This window comes from Polistes fuscatus, unplaced genomic scaffold (genome assembly GCF_010416935.1).
Source record: "Polistes fuscatus isolate 324 unplaced genomic scaffold, CU_Pfus_HIC Scaffold14, whole genome shotgun sequence".
Classification (NCBI taxonomy): Eukaryota; Metazoa; Arthropoda; class Insecta; order Hymenoptera; family Vespidae; genus Polistes; species Polistes fuscatus.
Window position 1 is genome coordinate 479,167 of NW_025113042.1, and position 24,621 is coordinate 503,787.

General features: G+C 29.5%; 3 protein-coding genes across 3 annotated transcripts in view; 1 reads left to right on the forward strand and 2 right to left on the reverse strand.

Annotated features, from left to right (window-relative positions):
* Positions 1-959: 959 nt before the first annotated feature.
* Positions 960-5,181, reverse strand: LOC122514189 (arf-GAP with coiled-coil, ANK repeat and PH domain-containing protein 2). The gene is given in 13 exon segments (XM_043630856.1): positions 960-1,267; positions 1,329-1,449; positions 1,714-1,813; positions 1,886-2,738; positions 2,815-2,890; positions 2,893-2,997; positions 3,084-3,190; positions 3,254-3,430; positions 3,492-4,136; positions 4,214-4,387; positions 4,485-4,543; positions 4,624-4,681; positions 4,847-5,181. Coding segments are annotated over 11 exon segments (2,565 nt in total). The 5' UTR covers positions 4,523-4,543; positions 4,624-4,681; positions 4,847-5,181; the 3' UTR covers positions 960-1,098.
* Positions 5,182-5,821: 640 nt separating this feature from the next.
* LOC122514187 (COP9 signalosome complex subunit 7) lies at positions 5,822-9,420 on the forward strand. The gene is made up of 4 exons (XM_043630854.1): positions 5,822-5,929; positions 6,275-6,929; positions 7,022-7,187; positions 9,149-9,420. Exons 2-4 carry the CDS (start codon positions 6,282-6,284, stop codon positions 9,265-9,267), a joined length of 933 nt encoding a protein of 310 aa, XP_043486789.1. The 5' UTR covers positions 5,822-5,929; positions 6,275-6,281; the 3' UTR covers positions 9,268-9,420.
* Positions 9,421-11,155: 1,735 nt separating this feature from the next.
* LOC122514281 (metabotropic glutamate receptor 2-like) overlaps positions 11,156-24,621 on the reverse strand; it is a 163,734-nt gene continuing 150,268 nt past the window's right edge. Inside the window, 14 exon segments of the mRNA XM_043631009.1 lie at positions 11,156-11,786; positions 11,924-12,134; positions 12,251-12,402; positions 13,002-13,079; positions 13,082-13,377; positions 13,529-13,592; positions 13,595-13,694; positions 13,828-13,986; positions 14,081-14,214; positions 14,321-14,470; positions 14,860-14,966; positions 15,051-15,225; positions 15,694-15,945; positions 18,050-18,194. Of these exon segments, the coding sequence (XP_043486944.1) occupies positions 11,566-11,786; positions 11,924-12,134; positions 12,251-12,402; positions 13,002-13,079; positions 13,082-13,377; positions 13,529-13,592; positions 13,595-13,694; positions 13,828-13,986; positions 14,081-14,214; positions 14,321-14,470; positions 14,860-14,966; positions 15,051-15,225; positions 15,694-15,945; positions 18,050-18,194 (2,244 nt within the window). The 3' untranslated portion in view covers positions 11,156-11,565.

The window sequence follows — 24,621 nt, forward strand, 5'->3', positions numbered from 1 at the left end:
TATAATATAAATCATAAGTAATCAATAAAATCTTACTATATGATTTAGATGATTAAAATAATGTAAGTACTTTTTAAAAAATACATACACATTTAACAAATATACGTTCTTATACGAGCATACAATATATATATATATATCTATTACAGTATGGGTTTTATTCGTTCAATATATTTTTAATTGGAATTTATTAATAAGAAAGACTATATTAAAATATTCGAATATAGTATCAGATCCATAATTTAGTATACAAGTAAGCGAACTTTTGGCATCTTGTTTTGCATGCACACACATGGTTGATTATTTATTAATTCATATGCAAATGAATTATGAATTAATAATAATCCTAACGCGCAAATAATGATCTCTTATTTTTAATAATATCTATAACTAAATATCAATTAAATTCATTTTCATGTAATACTGTACTATAATCAGTATAATTTTTTAATATATATATATATTTATCTATCTATAGATTAGAAGATAGTAACATGCATATAAACTATGCATTTATATATGATATCAATAGCAAACATAGAAAGACAATAAATTTATCAAACTTAATCCTATGTATTATTACATCATTAAGCATAAAAATGGTAAATAACAAATAGTTGTTTATAAAATGCAGTTTTAATTACTCGTTATTTTCAGTATTAACAATATATTAGGTACTGATAGATAGGCTTTTTTTCATACTTTCTAACTGCATGATGTGTATATAAATGATAGACCACATGATTTTTAAAATTTTTATATTTTTATAGAAGAAAAAAATGTTTTATTTTTATAATTTAAAAAAAATCAAAAAGCAGATAGCTCGGATATTATATAAATTTGATACCCATTTCTATGTTTACATGCTTTGAAAATCTCAGGTACCAATATAAACGATTCATTAATTTGTCATTCATCATTGGTTTCTTTTTTATGCATAGTTACTTTCTTCTTATTAATGTGTAGGGAAGATACAAACATTTATATTTTATTTATACTTACGTGCTTTCTATATTTTACTTGCATTACCCTGCAAACTGAAAGACAAATTGCTTTTTTTATATATCCATTCTTCCCACCTGGGAACTTCAGTTTTTTTCATTCGGGTGTATGTGGAATATTGCTGCTTTCATTTCGTCGTTGTAATCGTTCTGGATGCGAACAAGCTAATTGACTAAAGTCACGTACAACATCGTTAAATGTTTCATCCCCGGTAACACCTATTTCAGAATCTTTCATTTCTTCATTTAATAATCCAAGTCGTAACCTAAAAAAAACATAATAATAATAAAAATCAAATTTTTATTTAGAAATATATTTATACTTACAAGGTAACAATATCAGCATTAGCTTCCTTTACTGCAATCGACAAAGGCTTTACACCACTTTCATCTTCAATATGCTGATCCGCGCGATGTTTTAATAGCAAACAGACTTGGGCCGTATGTCCTGATATATATTAAAATGATATATTAAATATTTACTAGATATATTTATTATGTAGGTTGATAAAAAAAGGGTCCAATATTTTAAGGGTGTATTCAAGAGGAGTTAAAAATATCTAATTAATTTAGGTCATAAAATTAACCTTTTCAATTTAAATTAATTCTTATTATTTATGAGCATTCGATATCATAATTGAGTCTTTTGACAACATATTGAATGCATAAAAATTTGTTTACCATCCTTCATACATATAGTCAGATAACAAACCTAATTCTGTAGCTAAGTATAAAGGTGTTTTTCCATCTGCATCTTGACAATTTATACGAGCACCATTTAATAGGAGGTATTCGCAGGACATTACAGAACCCTACATAAATAAAAATTATTCGACTATTCATTCGTTCATAAATATTGAATATAATTAACTAATTATACATACACTTATTATAGCTTGGTGCAAAGCAGTACGGCCTCTATCATTAAAATTAGACCACAATTTGTCTGCTCCTGCAGCTAAAGCAGCACACATAACAGGTAAATTATGTGCAGCCGCTGCTTTGTAAAGTAACATTTCGGGATGTAAATTTTCAATGTCTTCTTCGTCGGCGAACTCTTCATCTTCCCCAGCTGTTGAATCTTGATCTGAACTTAATTCTAAACTACCATCTATCATTGATTTTGGTAAATCACAACCAAACATCAATACATCGGATAACATAATCTTTTCAGTTTTTTGTATTTCCGAGCCATTGTTTTTATTGTTCGGTGTATCGTTTATATCAGAAGTAATATTATCACATACATTGACACTTTCTTCAAATTTCGTAGCATCTGTTTTAAGTACTTCTTCATTGCTTGATGATGACTCCGAATGAATGATTTTGCAGAGACTGTTATTTTCATTAACATCGTTATGCGTTGGAGTTAATATTTTTGCATATAGGGTTGAACTATTTTTTACATCGGTACTTGAATTCTCAGACTTTATAGAAACTGTATCAGTTTTTTGCGATATTGATTTTTCAACAGAATTTAAACTTTCTATTGATGTATGTTTACTATCATCTGAACTTGAACACAAAGCTCCCTTGGAAGAATTCAAAATAGTCTTATTTCGGTTTAAAGAATCAAGATCATAACTGCGTGGTCTACGGCGTAGTTTACGAACACTCCATTTACGAAAATGTTTTTGTTCTTGATTAGGTGAATGTTCATTTGTAATAATGTTAGATAGAGGTTTCACGAACATACGATCAACATATTTTGCTCTTATCCACGCTTCACGTATGTTACTAAAAAAATAAAAACAATTATTTTTACAATCAAATTTCATAGTAATGTAGAAGAAATAAAATTTCAAAGTTATACCTATTACACTTTGGTGTAGCTTTAATCATATTCGGAGGAATTGGTAATGCTTCGTACACGTTATTTACTACAGTATACCTAATTCTGCCATAACTTTTAATATTTCTGGCTCCCAATCGTCTAATGTTAAAGAACGTACTTTGCTGTAATGAACTCCAAGGCTTCTATGTACACCAGAACATTCTATGTGTAAGAACAAAGTATGCATTGATTATATATGCATATGTTTTGGATATAATTCAATTATATTTTTTATAAATGAAATTTACCTATACAAAGTGTAATGCCTAGGTTAATACTAGCCCATCTTGGATTTGATCCTTCGCAATCACAGCAAACATCATTTCCAGAAATTTTTAATAGCTGTTCCCATACTCTAAAAAAACAAAGTAATGTATTAGAATGTTTTTGTTTTTTATTCTATAAATATATTATTTACCTCGATTTAGGTTTAGGTGGTGGTCGTGTACATTTAATATCTCTTAATTGTAGTTCTTGCGAACTAGTAGTAGATAAAGTACCCATTCCTCGTTGAATAGCAGCACCAATAGCTTGTTGCATGGCAGTTACCCATGCTAGGTATGCTTCTTCGCTATCAGCTTGTAGCATATGACTCCTATATTGAAATGAGAAATGTTAGAGAAATTTAATAAGAATTTATTAGATTATTAACTTACTTGGTTGGACTTAGTACTTCAAAGCAGTTTCGTCTATCACAATCTACTACAGGTTTGACGGTACAAAGACGTAAATCTTCTTCCATGACAGTATAATCGTCATCACCAGTTCGTTTTCTATAGACAAGTTGATGATCTCTCAAACAGAACCATCTTCTGTTCCATGTTTTAAATGCATTACTCGTTCTTTTAAATAAATAACCTTCCATTTTTGGATTGCCAAGAATAGGCGAAGGAGTTAAATCTCTGTTAGTAACATAAATATGTCTGTTCTCCATCTCCTTTTCCAGTTTGTTCGAGTCATCTCTCATTCTAACAAGATCTTCGCTAAGATCTTTTAAAAATGGATCTAAGTCTTGGCCAAGATCGCTACCTTGATGGTAATAAGTTATGCAAGCATGCATATAAGTTAACAGAGAGCCCAATATTTCATGTCGCTTGCGTGTTTGTATCATCGTTAATGCATGAACGTAATCTAAAGCAGTATGACGGAAACATGATCGAGTAGCTGATAAAATGTTTGAAGTTTCCTCATATTCCGTGGGTCGTGATTTTGGAACTTGCGAATTGCGGTTTAATGCTATGTCTAAATCTGTAGATATTTTTTCAAAATAATGACGCGTTTCCTTGACCCTTTTGATATCGCTGTTAAATTGAATTAAATTAAACAAATAGTTCTACATTGATAATAAAGAATATACAATTAACGCATGTAAATTTACCTTTTCATAAATATATTCAGATCTTTAATGATAGTTCTAGATGCTTGATCTAACAATATACTGTGAAATTTATTCATTTCTTGCATAGAATGTATTAACTTATTTAAAAATGCCATTATTTCAGGATCGTTACTAAAATATAATGATAAGTCCCATAAGCTGTTGGCAAATTGACTGAAAAATTAAATCAATTTTATAACAACGATATTGTAAGAATACAGAAATCTATAAAGCGTTATATGTTCAAACACATTACGCTGTGCTAAGATACCTTTGTTGTCCGACAAAAGCTTTTCCAGTATCAATCATCGTGCTACAGTTCTTTAATACCTATGATATATAAACAATGATCATTCAAAATTATGTTTCTTTAAAGAATGTAATATTAACGTGATCAAATTTATTGTTACCTTGTCTAGTTTTTGTTCCAAAATATCTATGTTATTCTCAACTTCTTCTATGCAAGATCTAATAAAAAATAAATGTAATTAAATAAATTTATTGTACGAGGATATTATCAATATATTTGTGAACAATAGTAATACTTGTATATTCCAAAAAGTTGCAAGTAATTTAAACAATGATGTGTATGATTCTTTAAATATATGAGGTTAAGTACAATATAATTCTTACCGAAATTTGGTGTGTCTCGCAAACACTCCTCGAATTCTATCAAAGGCTTCATTTTAAAGTATTATGTGTGTGTATGTTTGTGTATATGTATGTTAAATGTTAATAAGCACAGTTTTGTTCGACGAATTATAATCTCAAGATTGGTTTCCTTCACGATTTTTCATTAATAGAAATAGAACTATAGAAGAAAGAAATGTTAACGATAATAATTATTACGTTTTCAACAAGTATCAAAGAACAACAGATTCTCCATTTTTCTGTCAAATACTATGAACGAAGTTAGAGGAAAGTGCAACTTTCGGTCTTCCAGTGTTGACAACCTACGTAACTCTGCAGAAGTGCATGTGCATAGATACAAAAGAATATGTAAGTTTATTAATAGATGTAATATATTATCATAATAAAATTGATAAGATTATTTAAAATCATACAAATAAAATATTAATATTTTTGATCGTATTTAAATATTAAAAATCTATTGTACAACATGTGTGTAAATAGAAATTTTAAATTTAAGGTTGGCTTATAATATTGATAATAATAAAAAACATTGTACTTAGTGAAATTATAATTTAATCAAATAAGAGAGAATAATTGAATGGTTGAAAATTGTTAAAATTTGTTATTAAAAATGATAAATTTTTTTCCCGATATTTAAAGAATATTATTTTTATGTATATGAAGTTTAATTTAAAGAAAAGAAATATGTAAATTTAGTTTTTAATTTTACCGCCAATTGGTGGCACTGTTTGTTTGTTATATTGGTTAGTAATCAAAATTTCAAAAGTGTGACAGCATTGCGAGATAAAGAAAGAAGGTAAATTTTGCAATTTTTTTTACTTTTATAATGACGCATATAATATATTTAGAATCATTCTCATTATTTAATTCCTCTTTTATAAAATTTCTAATTTCTTATTTATACTATTTTTCGAAAGATGTAAATTTCACGTATGTGTTTTTGTGTATGCATGAGAAGGTTAATCCATGCGCAATGAATTCTATTAAAAGAATGTATCTATGAAAAGAGTGAATAACTGTTGAAATTTTGGTCGTATTTTCTGACAGCTAACTACACACAATGTATGTTTAATATTTATAATATTATATATAATTTTAATTCTAGATAATTATTTAATAAAAATGTAATAATTATAAGTTCATATATACGAATAAGTAGAAAACGCACATTACCTAACCTTTAATATTCGATTCTTATAATGTATACCTTGTATGCATGCATTGTATTATATATAACGAAATACTTGTATTTTCATTTAAATTTCTTTTGCTTATGTGATTATAATAGGTTATTTTAATATTTAAATTATTAACAAAAAGAAAGAACAATTTTTCTTGTATTTTTACCATGCATACATGATGTAAATGCTAATAAAAATTGTAATAAATGTTTTTTTTTTTATATAGATTCAAGATGACTGGTGGTACGTCCACTGAAAAGTCAACGAGTAATCCTTTGGAACAGTTCGTGCTGCTTGCCAAGACAGCTAAAGGTGCAGCGGCCTTAGAATTAATACGTCAAGCTGTAGAAACACCGGGAGTTCATGTGTTTGGTGAATTATTGGATATGCCAAATATTAAGGAATTGGAAAACGGTCCATATGTTCAATACTGGAATACATTGAATTTATTTGCATATGGTACATATAAACAATATTTAGAAAATAAGGATAAAGTCCTGGAATTGACTCCAACACAAAAGAAGAAGCTCCAGCATCTTACAATTGTGACTCTTGCGACTAAGTCTAAATGCATACCTTATTCGATCTTGCTCGAAGAACTTGATATAAAAAATGTCAGAGATTTAGAGGATCTGATAATAGAAGCTATTTATGCGGACATAATACATGGTAAATTAGACCAAAAGAATTCTCAGTTGGAAGTAGATTATGCTGGTTTGGGACGCGATGTTAGACCTGGTGATACAGGAGTAGTTGCGGAAACTTTATCTGCTTGGGGACAAGCCTGCGATGCTGTTTTAGCCTGTATAGAAGAACAAGTAACTCATGCCAATGTAGAAAAACAAAAAGCCACTTATCACAAAGAAAGAATACAACGGGATGTAAGTAATATTTTCAATATATTAAATATTCTCGTTTAAATAAATAAGTAATTTGTATAATTCTATTAAATGTCTTTGGTAATATTTCACAGATTACCAATATAAAGAAGTCTCTTGCTGCACAAGCTGGTGGTTGTGGAGTGCAAGAAGCTGACGTAGCTGGAGGCAATTCTAGTGCGGGTGGGAGCGAATCTGGTAGAGAAGCCTTACCGGATCTAAAGAAAAAGCAGCAGAAAGTGAAAGGTATCAGAGGCAGTGGTAAGTTTTGGAAAACCTAAAGTTATTTATCAACTTTTATACAACGGATGATTTTCTTGTGATAGGGTTGTAGGATATATTATATGCTCTGTGTAAAATTTATTTTGCACAAATTCTATTTAAATTTATATTTATTATTATAAAATGCAATAATTTTTTATCATTTAAAATAAATATGTTCAATTGAAGAGAGAGAGAGAGAGAGAGAGAATGAGAGAGAGAGTGAGAGAGGTTCTATTTCTTATGAATAGTTATTGTTATATTTATGGAATGGATAAATGAGAGAAATTAAAAGCTTAGAAAGATACACAAATCTTGAATATATACATGTGCACAGTCAAAAATCAAATTTGTGTAGACTATAATTACATTTGTAATAATAATCTAAATTTATAAATTTTGCTTTTTATAAAAATATCCAGAGGTTTGTTCAAATTCTTAATTTTATAAAGTAATTTAATTTAAGATCGAAATAGGAGAATTTAAATAAGGGGGTGAATTTATTAATTAAGTGCAATATTGATATTGAAAAAGTTTCAAATTATTCATGTATAATAACGAAATATATAGTAATATAGATTCATGGACTAATATGAATAAATAACATCTATACATGCTATGTGGGATTCATTATAAAAAAAAAAAGAAAGTATGCAAATACTGCCGAAAGAAGTTGTAATGATATGATAGGAGAAGGATTTTATATACAAGATATATACATCGAAAGTTTATTTAATAGTGTATAATAATGGACTTCTTGTTTGTAGGAAATTCATTTCTTGGTTTGCATGTTTTAGTTTGACATGAAGTCAAAAAAATATTTAAATTTTCATTTTTGGTTCTTAAACAGCCCTAATACAAATGTATGTAATAATGAATTATTTGGGAAGTCAATGAATTAGTTTGCTTGTTGTCTAGTTAATGACACAAGTCTAGTGGTGAACATGGTCATGTTTATTCATGTGTTTAATCTAACATAAGATATTCCTTTTTATTGGGAATACAGAATATATTCCATGGAATTTTAAATGTTTAGAAATTGTGTACATTTCATTAATATGTACATATATATAGCATTTTTATATCGAGACGAAAGCTTCTTTAGATTGATAGAATTTATAGTCCATATCTAATATTATATATTGTTACTATTCATTTTATAAAAATAACAATAATTGATTAGTATTCTTTCGGTCATATCAAATACCTCCTTTTTTAATGAAAAATTTTGATACAGACACGAAATTGTTAAATTGTTTAGTGCTTGAAGAAAAAAGCGTGATTAAATGAGCAAATAGTTACTGACTAAAGATTTTATATCCAGAAGGTCAATACCTTAACACCATTGATGTAGCTTAGCTAATGTGAATGTCAGTATAATTTTAAAAGCGTTGTAATTGCTAATGGAATAAAAATTAATTTATTTTAGTGAGGCTTTTCTATTTCTCTAATCCCTTGGTGCCTCTCCTTTACGTCCACAGAATGAATAGTTACTAATCTCAAAGAATAAGTCTTGTCATTATTTGATTAACGTAGATGTCGATATTAAAATAGATTTGTGTTTGGGAAAAAATGTAGAGGATGATTATAGAGAAAAAAGTTTAAAGTAGACTTTGGCTTTCTTATGGTCTTCTTTTATTTCTAATCTTTGCAAATCATTGTATTGCGTATTCTATACATTTGATTAATATTAATTATAGTCTTATCAATAGTCAACATTAGTCTTCTTATTAACGATAGTGCTGATGAACTAAGGAAAAGGTGCTGTTTATTATTTAATGATTTAATTGGGCTATGAACCATAATATTGCGAGTCATTCTTTAATACTCAAAGTTTGTCTTCAAGATACTTTTATATTCTCTTTTTGTTTTTATTTCTTTTAATGTTCTTGAACTCTCTCTTAACGTTGTATATTTATTGAAAAAAAATGACAAACCATAAGCCTGATCGGCATTTTCAGGATCTACAGGGGCATTTTCAGGATCTACAGGAGCATTTTCAGGATCTTCAACAGCATTTTCAGGATCATCTACTTCGCGAACTGAGGTTGATCGGTCGTCGACGAAGAAATTGGGGTGATCCCAGAACGAGTTAGGGTGATCAAATTAGAGGAAAGAACATATGTACGGGGAATTTTCTTCGTCTGTTTATCTTTACTTGGCAAAAAAGTTACTTTCTGCTCTCTATAATGTATAAACTTTGTCCTTTTAACAAATGAATTTCATATTTAAAGCGTTTCATATACATATACACACACATCTCTATATATATATTTATATATATATATACATATATATATATAATATTTATTGTAAATTACAACATTTTTCGTGTGCACGTATAATAAATAAAAACTATATTGTAAGAGTAACGATTCTTTAATCTCTCGTTTAAATCGTTTCGTTAGACAAAACTTTAGATAAAATTTAAATAAAATGATAATGCCAAAAGAAAAAAGAAAGTGAATTTGTTTGTTAACTTATTCGTTTTATTTATTTATTTTTTCTTTCAGAAACACATGCGCACTTACATCATTCGTCTTTCTCTCTTTTTTTCTTATACATATCTTTATTTTTTTTTTTTTTTAATTCGTAAAGTTTCAGATAAACGTAACGAAATCACAGAAATATGAATCGATTTGCGTTGAGGATTCGTTGTAAAGCGAATTCAAAGTAACAAGCTTTGCGAATAAAAATTTTTTCGATATACATGTATACGTACATACATACATAAATACATACATACATACATACATACATAATGCATGCATACATATGTAAACATGTGCACGATTAAAAGTATAATTAAAATTTGATCTTTGTTCGCGCGTTACGAATTAGAAATATTTCGTAAGATTTAATGATAATGAGCTTATCACACGTATGTACAAATTATCTTTTGGTTTTCTTTTTTCTTTTTTTTTTATCTTCTATGACGAATATATTTCTTTCTAAACTTTTACAATGTTAAGGAAAAAACTGTAGGAAAGATCAATGCTTGTTACGTTATAGATCACTTTTTTTCAAATCATTTCTTTGCTATTGTGTAATAGCAGATAACTCTGATAAGAATAAGCATATTTGTATTCTAAGTCAGAGTATAATATTTTGAATTTTTTAAATGTTAACATCGATTTATAGATGATATTACATGTATGTATATGTTATATACAAAGTGTTTTTTCTTTTTCTTTTTTTTTTTTATATATATGTACAGAGAAAGTGAGTACAATAGATCTTTATTGCCGTAAATATGGCACAGGAATTATTAGTTTATACAAATGTTACAATTATTTTCAAAGAAATATACTATAATTATATAATTATTGTATATTTTAAGTATTTTTTTGGCAACATTATCTATGTATATGTTTTATTCCTTTTTCATCTCTCTTTCTTTTTTTTTTCTCTATTGATTAATATAAATCAATCAATTCGACTAAATATCGACAAATATTTACAAAGATAATTTCTCTCGACAATTTTAACATAATTGTGCATGTGATATATTATGGCATGAATCGTGGTGTATACGAGAGAGAGAGAGAGAGAGAGAAGATTTTCTCTTATATATTATATACATAGAAGAGATACAAAATTTTATTTAGTTACGTCTAAATCACAGAGCAACTTAGAGCATCGATCTCTTCGAAAATGTAACTTCGTATTATTATTATTATTATTATTTATATCATTATTATTATTATTATTATTATTAATTATTATTTTTTCGTTCTTATTAGATTGATATAGATTTTGAAAATTAGTTCAGCGATTTACAAACGCCTCACATCTAATCGTTTGATATAATGTACCTATTACATACTATATTTGCACGTCCATACATCATCACAGTCACCTTTTAAACACTGGACGATGAAACATCAATTAGTAGATTTATTTCCTTTTTGTATTTACACATGTTTTATTTTCCACTTTTCCTTATGGTCCAGGATATATTTTCTTTCTTTTTAATGAAGAATCTACAGATTCTCTTTATCTAATAGAATACTCGTTCTATTTATCTCAGTTTCACATTCAAATTTCTTTTCGACTAATGATATTCAATAGATGTTAAATATATATATATATATATATTTTTTTATTTTTTTATATGTATGTAGTTGAAAATTGAAGGATGTAAATTTCGTCCGTCATTTGATACAATGTATTATACGACATTATTTTTAGAATTTATCTAAACAAGTAATGAAAAAATTGCTCGTTATATAATTTAATATTTTATAACAATATCTTGTTTTACAATAATGTACTTGCAAAAGTATTTTGTTGTGCTTGCTTATACAATTACAGGCTTCTTCGAGATCGGTTTTAAATTAGCCGCAATGATTGGCGTTTCAATGATAATATCATTTTGCTATAAAGTAACGTCGTTTTGATTGACAGGTCCGTTTCCTATTTTCGTATTATTTATTTGCCTCGTTGTAGTCGCATTTTCTTTCGATTCTTTGTCAACAACACGGTGAACGCTTTCGTTTGTTTCCTTTTCGTTGTTATTCGATTGGGTTTGGGTTCCGCGTGAAATTAACGTCGGAGTTGATTTTCCGTTCTTTCGTTCTTTCAATTCCAACTCGAAATCTTGAAAACGTTAAATTATTTTTAATAATTTACATTTAATTTATATATCATATTTTTTATTTAGTTATACAAGGAATATTAACAAAAATCTATTCGTTTAGATAAACAAACAAAAAATGCGATTAACGAATGCTTACATTCACTTTGCGTGGAACAGTCCGTAGTTTTGATGATATGTTTCTTCACGGCTTTGTTTTGATCACAAGTTACGGCGGTCAATGTAACAGGAGCCATCATGCTCGAAGCATTCGTTCCAGTTACAGCTGAACTTTTGGTAGTGTTGTAAGGTCTCGGTGGCATTATATTTTGTCGTACGTTTCTATCCGGTCGAATTAAAATAATATACAACTGTAAATGAACAAAGTTTTAAGATTTAGATAAATTCGATCGATTTATTTAAGGATACTTTTTTGGAAATTATATATATATATATACATATATTTTTTATTGTAATTTTTTTTTACCTTTGGCGTGAACAGACAAGCAATAGTCAAAGAAGCAGAAAGACTGATGGTAACTGACATCGAAGTAATCCTCAATGCAACGTGATTGCCAGTACCAAAATAAAGTGGAACAAAGGCTAGCCATATAACGCAGGTAGTATACATAGTAAAGCCTAATTAAATTATTATTATGTAATTCATACTTCATTTATAATACATGTTGTATGGGGTTAACCTTAATTGAGTAATTTAAATGTATAGAGTATATTTAAAAAAATAATTAACACGTTGAATGCCATGTGGGCGACCGATGATCGGCATTAAAAGTTTGTTCGTAACGCCTCGCGGGGTCATCGGTGAATCCTCGGTAAGATAAATGCTTTGCACATTATTATACACTTTAACTTATCTGTTCTAAATAATATTTCAATATAATATGTAACGCATAATGACAAAATCGTGTTGGTCCCACGGGCAATGCCCATGCGAAATTAGCATGGCATTCAACGTTTATGTTAATAATAAATAAGTCAATTTACACATAATGTCTAATTGAAAAATGAATATTATATTAGTGTATTTAAAGATATAATTTAATAATAATAGATATTTTTCTTAATAAACTAGCGCACACACACACACACACACACACACATACATATATTCACACAAACTTGTATTCATATATAAGAGAATAAGTTTTTGCATAATATTTAATCGAATAATGAATGTATGTACGCGTATTTGTTTTAGATTATTATCATTTACTTACCAATGTATTTGCTTTCGTTAAAGGCTTCAGGAATTTTTCTCGTGAGTATCGCATAAATAGTGCAAACAACTATCAATATATAGGATATGCAAAAGCAATCATATAGCTAGCATCGATGTAGCTATTGCAAACAAGCAAATTATCCTCTTTGGTGGGGTAGTGATGCATAGCTTTAGCTGGATCGATAACAATCCAAACAACGTTAATGAGTATCTGTACTCCTACTAAACCGGAACAAATGATCAATTGAGAATTTGGTGATATAAACGACGGTCTTTTAGCGCTGTGTTTTCCAGCGTTAAAGATCCTCGATATCCGATTAGTTTTCGTCAAAAGTGCTGCATAGACTACGGTAAAGCAAAATCCAGCACTGAATCTGTAGAAAATGTTCGGTTAGAATGAAAATCGATATTTACGTTCAAATGAAAGATCATCGTACATTTGTAGATTTAAAACAAACAAAAAAACAAAAAATTTTGTATTCGTTGGTCGGATAGAGTAGAGAAAATGTTTAAGAGATAACTCACCTTTGAATACTGCAAACAATATCGGTTGGTCTGAGTACGAGAGCAAACGTGACGAGATAGCAAGTAAGATTCCAGTAAGAAGGACGTAAGATAGCTCTCGACCGGAAGCACGAACGACAGGCGTGTCGTTATGTTTTAGAAATACACCGCAGACGAATAAAGTTACCTTCAAAAATGCGAGCAAAAATTTAATATCCTTTTCAAAACATTTCTTGATCCATCAAGCTACTTCCTTTAAATAGTTTATTGCTAAACATTATTTTTCATTTTATCGAATAGCTTGTAAAATAGATATTTACTAGTATTCCAACAGCTGAGAAGGACATAGCACCGATAGCCCAGCCACTTTCGAGTCTCAAGAATTCTTCGGGTATTTCGCTACAGGTAGAATGAGTTTCGTCCGGTATTGTTCCTTGTTGACAATTCTTGCATTGCGTTTCATCGTCTGGGTGTCTAATCTGTTTAGAACACAAAACAATTTATTTTTAATAATTTGTTAACATCTTGAGAAATTAGTGTAAATCTTTCTTATCCATGTAAATATTGAGTTACCTGATATTGAGAACAATTAAAACAATGCCAACAGCAGCTTTCACCCTCGACATATTTTTTCGCTTGGCCTACTTCGCATGGCAAGGAACAAACGCTTTCAGGTGTCTGATTGTGTCCCAGCTTAAATTGAACCACTGGAACAAATACATGAACAAGCACACTGTATCCAATGTGTACGGTGTTCCTAAAGAAATAGCAAATTGAGAATGTTCTCTGGAATCCTTTGCAATGGTAGCTTACTAGACATGTTTAAATGTAGAACTCCCTCGAGATATTTGCCAACGCGTATCCACTTGTAGACGCCAGGTTCGGTTTGTTTGAAATGTATGATGTTATATCTTGCTGGGCCATCGCCGTTTTCATCGAAACGAAATTCATCGCCGCTCAAACCTTTGAAAAAAAAAAAGAAATAGATATTGGAAGGATGTATCATATTATTCAGAAATTATTGTTTCTTCTTTTATCATACTAACTTGGCCAAATGAAATAATATTAACATTTATAGTATTTTATATGATATCTAAATAAATAAAATATTTTTACTATTTTTATTTAATAATTTGAACATTTATTTATCGATCAATTGAGTACCATACAATACTATATTCTATATTGTTTAATTAAATATAAAATATAGAATATTTAATATATTGACTAATTCAAGTAATTAGATACATATTTGAGTTCACTAAATGGAATCATTGTGTGTTACCAATGCTAATGGGAAACCAATTGCGTTTAATGAATTGCCTTTCTTTGAAAGCGACGTAATTGCTCACCTTTGAATTGCACTTTGCGTAGATACTCCAAAAGCTTTGTACCTTCGGTCGGTTTCATTGTAGAACACAATCCAGTTTTGTTACCGCAAAGATCCCTATGCATGTCTCTGTGAGATAGAATAGTACATTTTTTTTTCTATTTATTCAACCTTTTCGTCTTATTTGATTAATCACATTTAATTATCTCGTACCTGAATGCATGGGCAAAAGCCATAACCGCATCTGATACGAATTGCAATTGATCCTCGAAAACTGTGTTCTCTTTGGTAAGTCGTTCTTTGGTGCTACAAGGTTTCGTATATTTTTGATTGTGTGGCGTTAAAGTAGAGTTTGGGTAACGGCATTGAAAGTGATCTTCCCAAAATTCTAAAACGTCGAAAGGGAATCGATGATAAAATGGCTTTTTTTTATTGATTTATAAAAATACCTCTCCTCCTACATCGTCGGGTAATCAAAAATAAATGTAGAAAATAATTAGGTATAATATTAAAGAGAAATGATATAGAAAATGATAATGATATTGTAACGATGATATAAATGAATATAATTTTTGGAGAGAATAAAGAAAGATAGATTAAAGAAGAAGAAGAAGAGGAGGAGGAGGAAGAGGAGGAAGTGTTCGTTAATTAAAAGTGTGCGGCGTACGTCAGTCGTCACGCAGCCGCACGGACGTAGCACGAAAAGGAACGAAACGATAAATGAAAACCTAGGTTACATACACACATACCGTGTTAGCACGTAAAGTTATTTTGTTTTAAAGAGTTGCCTGGGAAATGTTTGACGGGGTATATATATATATATATACATACATATCCCTGCCTAACTTTCACTTACCGACGAACCAAGGGTTTCGCTTGTTGTTCTCGACAGTGAGATTTAGGAAGTATTCCTCAAAACCCATGACAGGATTCGCTTGGGGTTGAACGGAAAGTGTACCTTCAACTTCTGCTTCATTACCATTGCTCACCAAACCTCGTGCGCTCCATCCATCGCTGCCTATCCAAGAAAATGAACCGGTCGCGTTGCACCGTCTGACGGCTCTCATAACTCCTGCTACTTCTTGATCCGATCCAAATATTATACAACCTGTTAGAACAAAAAAAATAAACATACTTTTTTTTTTCTCTTAACATCTATCTATTTATCTATCTATCTATGTATCATTTTTTTAGATTTCTTTGAAGTTTTTATATTAAAATTTGTGTACGCGTTAAATTGAACGCGTCATCGTGTCGCCTAGTTTGTTTCTTCTTGACATTTCTAATAACTTATACTATTGGTGTTATGTCGCGTCAAGTTGTATAATATAATTAGTAGAGTTGTGGGTAAAGCTAGAATTTGTACGTGCCGTGCTTGATTTATTGATAAAGTTTGTAAATTTATATGTAAATGCATTTATATATATATATATAATTAATTTTATAGTTTTATAACATTTTACATGTGACGTATAGTTGTGCGATAAAGGATATGTAATGTAGTTAGTACAGTTTGAATTGAATAACTTTATTAGATTTTTAGCTCGAGTTAGATGCCTTGAAAAGTCTACCTATCTCGTGTTAGGAATAGTTTACATTTATCGGATATTCGTTTATCGGATTATTCTTTCCAAAGTTTCAACGCATAGCATTAATAATTAATTAAACGCGAGATGTTAGAGAAAAATAAGTGAGAATGTTTTTGCAAAATATATGTATGGGATGATCCTTTATTATTTGAATTCCAGCGGGAATCGAGCCCACTGGTTAACGGAGCCCAACATCGATGCTGCGAACGTGTCCTCTGTTTTATGGAATACACGAGCCAATTTTAAAATACCTCGTATATCTTATTTATTCGCGCAATATTTCAGGATTACCAGTATCTGAAAATTAATACACCTATGTCCTTTTTGCAGTTACTTTTTACAATAAATAAGTAAATTAACTTTTGAAAATTTGTTTTTTTTTTGTGCGTTCGGTTTATCTATTCATACGGAATATTCATCAGAGGTGTATTTTTTAGTCTCTTTGGTGCTTTTTTTTGTGAATAGCACGAAATGTATTAATATATTATATATTAAAACTTCGTGATATTTTGTTCTTTTTGCTATTTAACGAGAAAAATTAGTCGTTTTGTTTCGTTTTAGTCATTAATACGCGTATATTTTCATTTTGCTTAAGTAAAATTAGAGTATGGGGTGCAATGGGATAGTACGAGCTATTTATTTCCGTAGAAACGTTATTTTTTGTTTATATACAGGCTCATCCTTACGATATCTTTTCTCTGCTCCATTAGTCTTTTTATGTTTATTTTTTTCCTTTCTCCTCTAACTTTGCGCCATTTTCCTTCACTATCCGTCCAGTTTTGTGAACATTGAAAATTATTACCTTTTTCATTTTCTAAAGTTATATAACGCATCCGGTTTTTGTATCTTTTAATTTATGCACAAGCCACCACGGTATAATACACTCGCTTTCATAAAATACGAGTTAAATTTTAACGAGATGAATTATCGAATTGAATTATTCTCCGTGGGCAGTAGTATTTTTAAATAAAACGATGACGCGCGCGAGAAATAAAAAAAAAAAAACATTTTATTCCCTTTAACGAATAACTTTTTTTTTTCTTTTTTTTTCCCCCCAACGTAAATGAACTTTGTATTTGCCTCGTGTATGAAGCTAACTAACTATACCGAAGTAGAAGTTGAATTTCAAGGAGCTGCAATCAAAGGAAAGGAAGAAGTCGTACGTGAAAATTATTTAAAACTTCTCTCTCTTTTTTGGGCTTATTACAATTTTAACATTTATACGGGAACATTAAGTTTATTCGAGTTGATTATCTTAAATATCGAATATTCCCTTCCCTTTTCCTTTCCTTCTACAATATAAGATAATTTTTGTTTCTATTTCATTTGTATGCATTCGCAACATCTTGTACACACGCATATTTCATGAAATTATTTTTATCATAGATATTATAATATTTTCCGAAATATTGATATATTCCGAGAATTATTTCTTTCTTTTTTTTTCTTTTTTTTCTTTTGCTTTCTTGTACTTTGAATGAACTCTCGGGAAGATTGTATAGTATATATATATATATTACATAATATTTTTCGTAATATATTACGAAATCAGTTTACTTAATATTAGTTCCATAATTAGCGATCAATTCTTTCCCATATTTTGAGCAAATAAATTTTTCTTACCTTTAGCACGTGGTTTAGTAAGTAATTTGGAAACAATAGTATCATAAGCCGTTTCTTCCGCCACTCCAGAATCTTTAACTAATTTCTCTTTAACTGCGATGCAAATATTATTCTTCGTTAGTAATTCTTCGAGTTCCTCGAAAGCCTGCGAAATGAGAAATCATTATTTTTTACGAGGAAATGTCTCCTTTTATTTTTCTTTGTCGATATAAATTAAAAAAAAAAAAAGAAAAAAAAGAAAACTTACAGTAAATATAATCTTTCTTCATATAATTTATGGTTGAAGAGTTAGAAGAAGAAGAAGAAGTACAAAGGATTTGTGTACCGCACGTACAACACATCATAGAAATATGGAAAAGTAGCGAACTGAGATAATATCTAGGATTTTCATTTTCACGAGTTATATGAAAGATGAAAAGATTTCTTTATCTTCAATTCACTCATCCGATATACTTTTTCATTTCTCGTTAGACGAATTACTTTTCTCGTACGTTATTTCTTCATTTTATTTTCTAATTGCACTTTTATTCTTTTTCTGAAATGCTTTTAAATGCAGTATTATATTTCTGGCCGTAAAATTGCTACTCTTTTTGTTTTTTTCTTTTTTTTTTTTTATTATGGTTACCTATATGCAACAAGTGATGTTATATATTCCGCGAGTTATTTCTTTCTTTTTCTTTTTTTTTTTTGGCTTCCTTGTACTTCGAATTAACTCTCGGGAAGATTTTTACGTCACTCCTCTAAAAAAAAGAATTTTTTCGCTTTACTTTACGCGCTTCATCATCATCTTCCTGTCTTCTTTTATTTATAAAGAAATTTTTTTATTTCAACAAGAAGAAAAACAAGGACCCACGAGAGAACGAAGATATTAAACAACAAATACGTTAACGCGAGGTACATACATATAGATATGTAAGAGGGTTCGCTTAAAAACATAAAACATTCATAAAATTATTAGGTTATTCTCTCTCGAACACCGTTCTTTTTCAAATTTTTCTTACAAGATATGTTCCCTTAGTCCTTTGGGAACAAAGACGGCAAAAAATTACGATTTTAACTTCAGGGCTTCACGCGTCATGAATTTCCACGATTTTCTTTCTTCTTCCTTCCTTTTCTTATTCGTCTTTTACGTAATAGTTTTTTTTTTTTTTTTTTGCAGTTTGGCACGAGAATTCTTTTTTGCGTTTAAACTACAACGACGTTGTATGTATGTAAATGAGTAGACGTATAGGTGTATATACATATAAGAATGTCGTTAAATAAGTGCAATTAATTCGATTAGAAATCTTGAATTTTTTCCTATATTACCTTTTATATGACGATTACATTCTAAATTCGTATTTCTATATTTATTAAATCAAAATTTCCTCTTAGTTTTTTTTTTATTCCATATTTATTGGATTTAGAACAAAAATTGTTCGCGTTAACAACAATCGAGAAATTATTATATTAAAATCAACGTCTACTTTAAGCGTTAATTTACGTAAATGTGTTTGTATGTCCTTGATTTAACATTCTCGACATTTTGAAGAGTCGTCGAACGAATAGGAAAAATCGATTCGAAGAGTGGAGCTTATCGCAACGAGGTGAACAGTTTTTTCCAAAGTAGGAACCATACTTTTTTTCTTCTTTTGCCCGTACCCCTCTACCCTCCTGTATCCACCACCCCACTCATCCCTCCATGTAGCCGATCGAAGTCGAGATCGAGTGTTCTGGGCGTTTTCTAAGCCAGGACACGGATCTCTGCTTAAGCGAGTGGAAAAGCGGCGTGCATAAATCAATGAGTGCCCAATATCTGGGTCAGTGGTCCCTCTGCTTCTCCTCCTCCTCCTCCCCCACCCCCTTCTCTTCCTCTTCCTCCTTCTCCTCCTCCTCCTCCTCCTCCTTCTTTACCCTTTTCCATCTTCTCATTCTCCTCTTACCTTAGAACAGTCTTTGTTTATTGTCTTTCTTTAGCGAAGCGAACGACGTTACGTGATAAATTACAAGTAGTAGGAAACAGGAAGGCCCGTTTATACACGCGCACCTACATATTTCACAGACACATTAGGTACACGTTCTTACCTATTCTAAGTTACTATAGTATTTCCAGGATATTCAGGAATTATGTTATTGCGATCATGATAATGTTTATCAACGATATACGAAATTACCATAATTTTTGAATAGATAATTATATTTAATATAATTATATTTTTTTTATTATTTGAGGGTGAGACTAGCAACCTGCCCTCGGTAAAAACAATAAATCGCTCCTAGAAATAGCAATAAAAAAAGCTATTATAACAGGATAAAGTCCTAATAAAAAAGAAGAAGAAGAAGAAGAATATGATAATTATATTTGATTGATTAGTTAAGTGAATAATATTTAATTTTGTAATACTCTTTATTTATATGATTGCACACCTGTTCTAAGTTACTATAGTATTTCCTGGATATTCAGGAATTATGTTACTTGTTATTGTGATAATGTTTATCAACGATATACGAAATTACCATAATTTTTGGATAGATAATTATATTTGATTGATTCGTATATGAATAATATTTAATTTTGTAATACTCTTTATTTATGATGAAACACGTGTATCGTTATTTCCATCTTTTAATTATTCGAAAATTGTAATATTTAAATTTAAATGAATTATTATTTAGACATTTGATAGCCTTTATATAAGTATCCCATACACAAGTACAATAGATTTCATTTTCTTCCTTGGTAAGCTACGAATAGAAGGATTTTGTCGAGTATACGAACGTCAATTTCGTGTTACTGAAGATAATCCTTCTTCGTTATTGTCAATAGAATGATCTAGAATAGAATGAAAGGATGGGATAAAGACGAGCGATTTTCATTTTAAAGGGGTCATGTTCGGTTAGAATTTTGAAATAATCGATCTTTTCTTTTTTTTTTTGTAGTTTCTAATAAGTATTATCTTTCATCTCAGAACTTTTTAGTTCCTCTTGTGTATTAGGATTTAAACTTTTCAACCCTTCGTTGTTTACCACTGGTATATAATAATGTATGTAATATTTCTTCCGAGTTTTAGTGTTTGCACAGTGTATGTGGTTCTAATGAATCCCTAAAACTGTGTAGAGTTAAAAAAAAGCAGTGTTTTTTTTTTGAAGGTCTGATGGAGCCCTTGTAAGCATGATTAAACCATAATTTATTGTTTTAATAGAAAAAAATGTTGAAAAATCACTTTTATTTTTCATCAGATGACTTGAGCATGACCCTTTAAAGAAAGATAGGGAAGATGAAGGGAATTCGCGACCCCTGACCGTTCTTGTGAACTTCGATGAATCTTTATCAGAGGAAAAAGTTTTCGTATGACATTTATAATAATTTTTGTATAATAAATGAAATATAAAGGTAATAATTAATAAAACGACCATAATGCTTATCAAGATAATTAACTTTTGAATGCATCGAGCATGTAATTTCATTTGTAATTGATTTAATTTAATTATGCATATATATTTATTCGATGTAATTAAAGATCAATCAGGTGTCTCGATTTTCAGCATATTTCGAAGAGTTAAATAAATCGCATCGTTAGCCCCGATAATATTATTAATTTATATTAATCGATATTCATTCGCACTCCAAAGCGTTCATATTTCTCTCCGGAGAATGTTGTGAATTCTAGTAGAACAACAGTTTACACGGAAGTTTGCTATTGTTTTACGAGCCTTTGTAATTATTTACTTTACGATCGCTGTAACTATCGATATCAATGCTAATATCACTGTGATCATAATAATCACTACTTCGTTAGCATGCTGCATATTCAAATTCATCCTAAATACATATTTGAAGAGCCGTTGTCGTTTATAGGTCATGAAAAATAATCATTCAATTTTATAACGTTTTTCGTCCCTATTTAACGAGTTTCTTAATAAAAATAATTGTGTAACAGTGTGATTTCGAAAATGGTCCCCCCCTCAATCGTTTGAGATATCGAAATAGATCTATGATTATTTTTCGCGTAACAGCTTTCAAATAAAAACTTGTCAAATAAAAAATTTGTTTGCTTTCGCAACTCGCAAAAACAAATTACAAATACGTAACCGTGTATTTTGTATTGTTTTATTAACGTCATTGATCTACACTTTTGATGTTGAACTTTTCCTAGTATGCCTTTCGTGTTTCTTATCGTTTCAACCGAACGAGAAAAATATTCAAGGTAAAGTGTGAAAAAGGTAGAAGAGATAAGTATGTGTGTGTGTAATATTCGTTTATTCGTTTATTCGTTTATTCGTTTATTCGTTTATTCGTTTATTCAAACATTTACGAGTATAACCCATTGTTACATGAAGAAAAGAAACAAAAAATATCGAAAGATAAAGATAAAATAAAGATGGTATAAATATAATACTGATAGTAAAAAAAATAAAATAAAATAAATATAAATAAACAAATAATTAAATTATAAAAAGATACATAATAATAATGATAAGTATAAATAAATAAATATCATATGTACATAAAATAATATTAAAATAAATAAATAAGTAAATTAAAAAATAAAAAAGAAAAAAAAACAAAAGAAAGAATACATAAGAATAAATATAAATAAATAAAAAAAAAATATACATAGAAAAATTAACAAGTAACCATGTAAGTACAATATATATATAATATATTTCCTGAAAATATGTTTTCACGGTTACGACGTTCATTTAATAGCGAATATCTACAGAATAGTTATTTTTAATTGGAATAACTGAGAAACTAATTTTCTTATAACACAGTTAAGAGTTATCATTTATATAAAATAAAATAGAAATGCGTTGTGTAATCAAAATTGTGAATGTGTGAGTATACGTATTGCGTTTGTCAAAGCCAGTTTATATAGATAATGCATAATCTCTCGTTTATCTTATTATAACTATAGTTCATTTCGGTAGAATTATATTCCTTTCTTTCTCGTTTCTTTGTACATAGAATATTCGATGGGGTTGATTAGATATATCTACTTACGGAGTTCCTTTAATTAGCTTCACTCATGAAGTTCGTTCGTTGAATTTATTCACGGAATTCTCCAATTAAAAGTTCATCGAGTGAAGATAATCGCGAAAGTCTGAGTATGTCGATCTCCGAACTGATTTTCTATTCCACGAAACAACATTTAATTTATAATTACTGTTATAATATTTATTTATTTGTTCGTTCTCTTCTGCTTTATTTTTCTTTTCGATTTCAGAAAAATAATAACAAACAGGTTTCCCTTTTCGTTTTATTCATTAGGAGAGAATTTAAAGTATATAGAAACAATTCTATCTCTCAGTATGATTTACAAATATTAAAAAAAAAAGAAGAAGTGCATTTAATATATATCCATTATCGTTAAAACACGAAATCCATTAATGCTTTCCCTGCAACGCTTAGCCATTTCGTGCAAAATCTGAAATTTTCATTTCACGAATTAATTGATTTGTACACTTACGATAATGTATAAAATAGTATTAAATATATTTGATGATATATAATTGTATTACACTTATTTTTCTTTTTATTTGTTATAGAATCAATTGAGAAACATATTTATTCGAGTATAAAGCTATAATATAATAATATTTCACCTTAGTGTAGAGTATATACGTAGGTAACTGTTAAGTTAATCTTTGTTTCCAATAACAAGCAATTATCCGTAGATAGTTTGGTCTTATATTCGATAATGTTATTCCTGTAGAATACCCTAGAGATTCTAGACTGATTCCAGGATCATCCTGCGCCTGTCAGTCTTGCAACAAGCTTCAATATCGCTTGCCGTATTTACAGCGAAGCCATCTGGGATGTTGCATTCTATTGATACCTAATTGGTCTATTGCATACATCTCCTTCTCTCTCTCTTCCTATCTCTCTCTACGATCTACATCGATCTCAAATTTATGCGATTTTAAGACGGATAATATCATCCCTATTACGAGAGCGGATGTCAACGTAACGTTGATTTTTAATTAAAATTTTCCTAGAAATTTCAAATTAAAATTCGAATGGAAATGATGTAATAAAAAGATAAGAGATCAAAATAAATATATGTATAGAAAAGCGTGATTGCAAAAAATCATTAATTTTCTAAGGATTTTCTATTTAATCGTCGAAGATGAAAGTTCAATGGAAGCGACGAAGCAGTTTCTATGACCTATTTTGGAATCTCATTTAAGTACTTTGAATAGCGATAAGTGTTTTTCGAACGGGGATAATAGAGGAATATCATGGTTTTACAATGGAATAATTTTGTTTAACGGACTTCCCGATAGAGAGAGAGAGAGAGAGAGAGAGAAAGAGAGCTTGACGAATAGCTCGTTGAAATATTTACAATTCTTTTTGACAAACCCGGTCTTCATTGAACACAGAGTATTATTTCATTTTCGCGTACGTGTAGGCCCCTTTGAGAATGCGCTACCGTGTATCGGGAAAATGAAAATGGATGGGGAGAAAAACGAGTTACATCTACGTATTGGTTTATGACAAAAGTACTATCTCGCAATACTACTACTATCGTTAAAATTCATCTCTTTTATTTTATCCTATTCTGAATTATTGGATTTTGATATCTGCATGC

What these genes read in the sequence shown, in the direction of transcription:
- LOC122514187 (XM_043630854.1), top strand. Translation starts at nt 6,282, where the DNA reads ATGACTGGTGGTACGTCCACTGAAAAGTCAACGAGTAATCCTTTGGAA. An exon ending in AAGAAAGAATACAACGGGAT is followed by an intron (nt 6,930 to 7,021) that starts GTAAGTAATATT and finishes AATATTTCACAG; the next exon opens with ATTACCAATATAAAGAAGTC. An exon ending in GAAAGGTATCAGAGGCAGTG is followed by an intron (nt 7,188 to 9,148) that starts GTAAGTTTTGGA and finishes CGGCATTTTCAG; the next exon opens with GATCTACAGGGGCATTTTCA.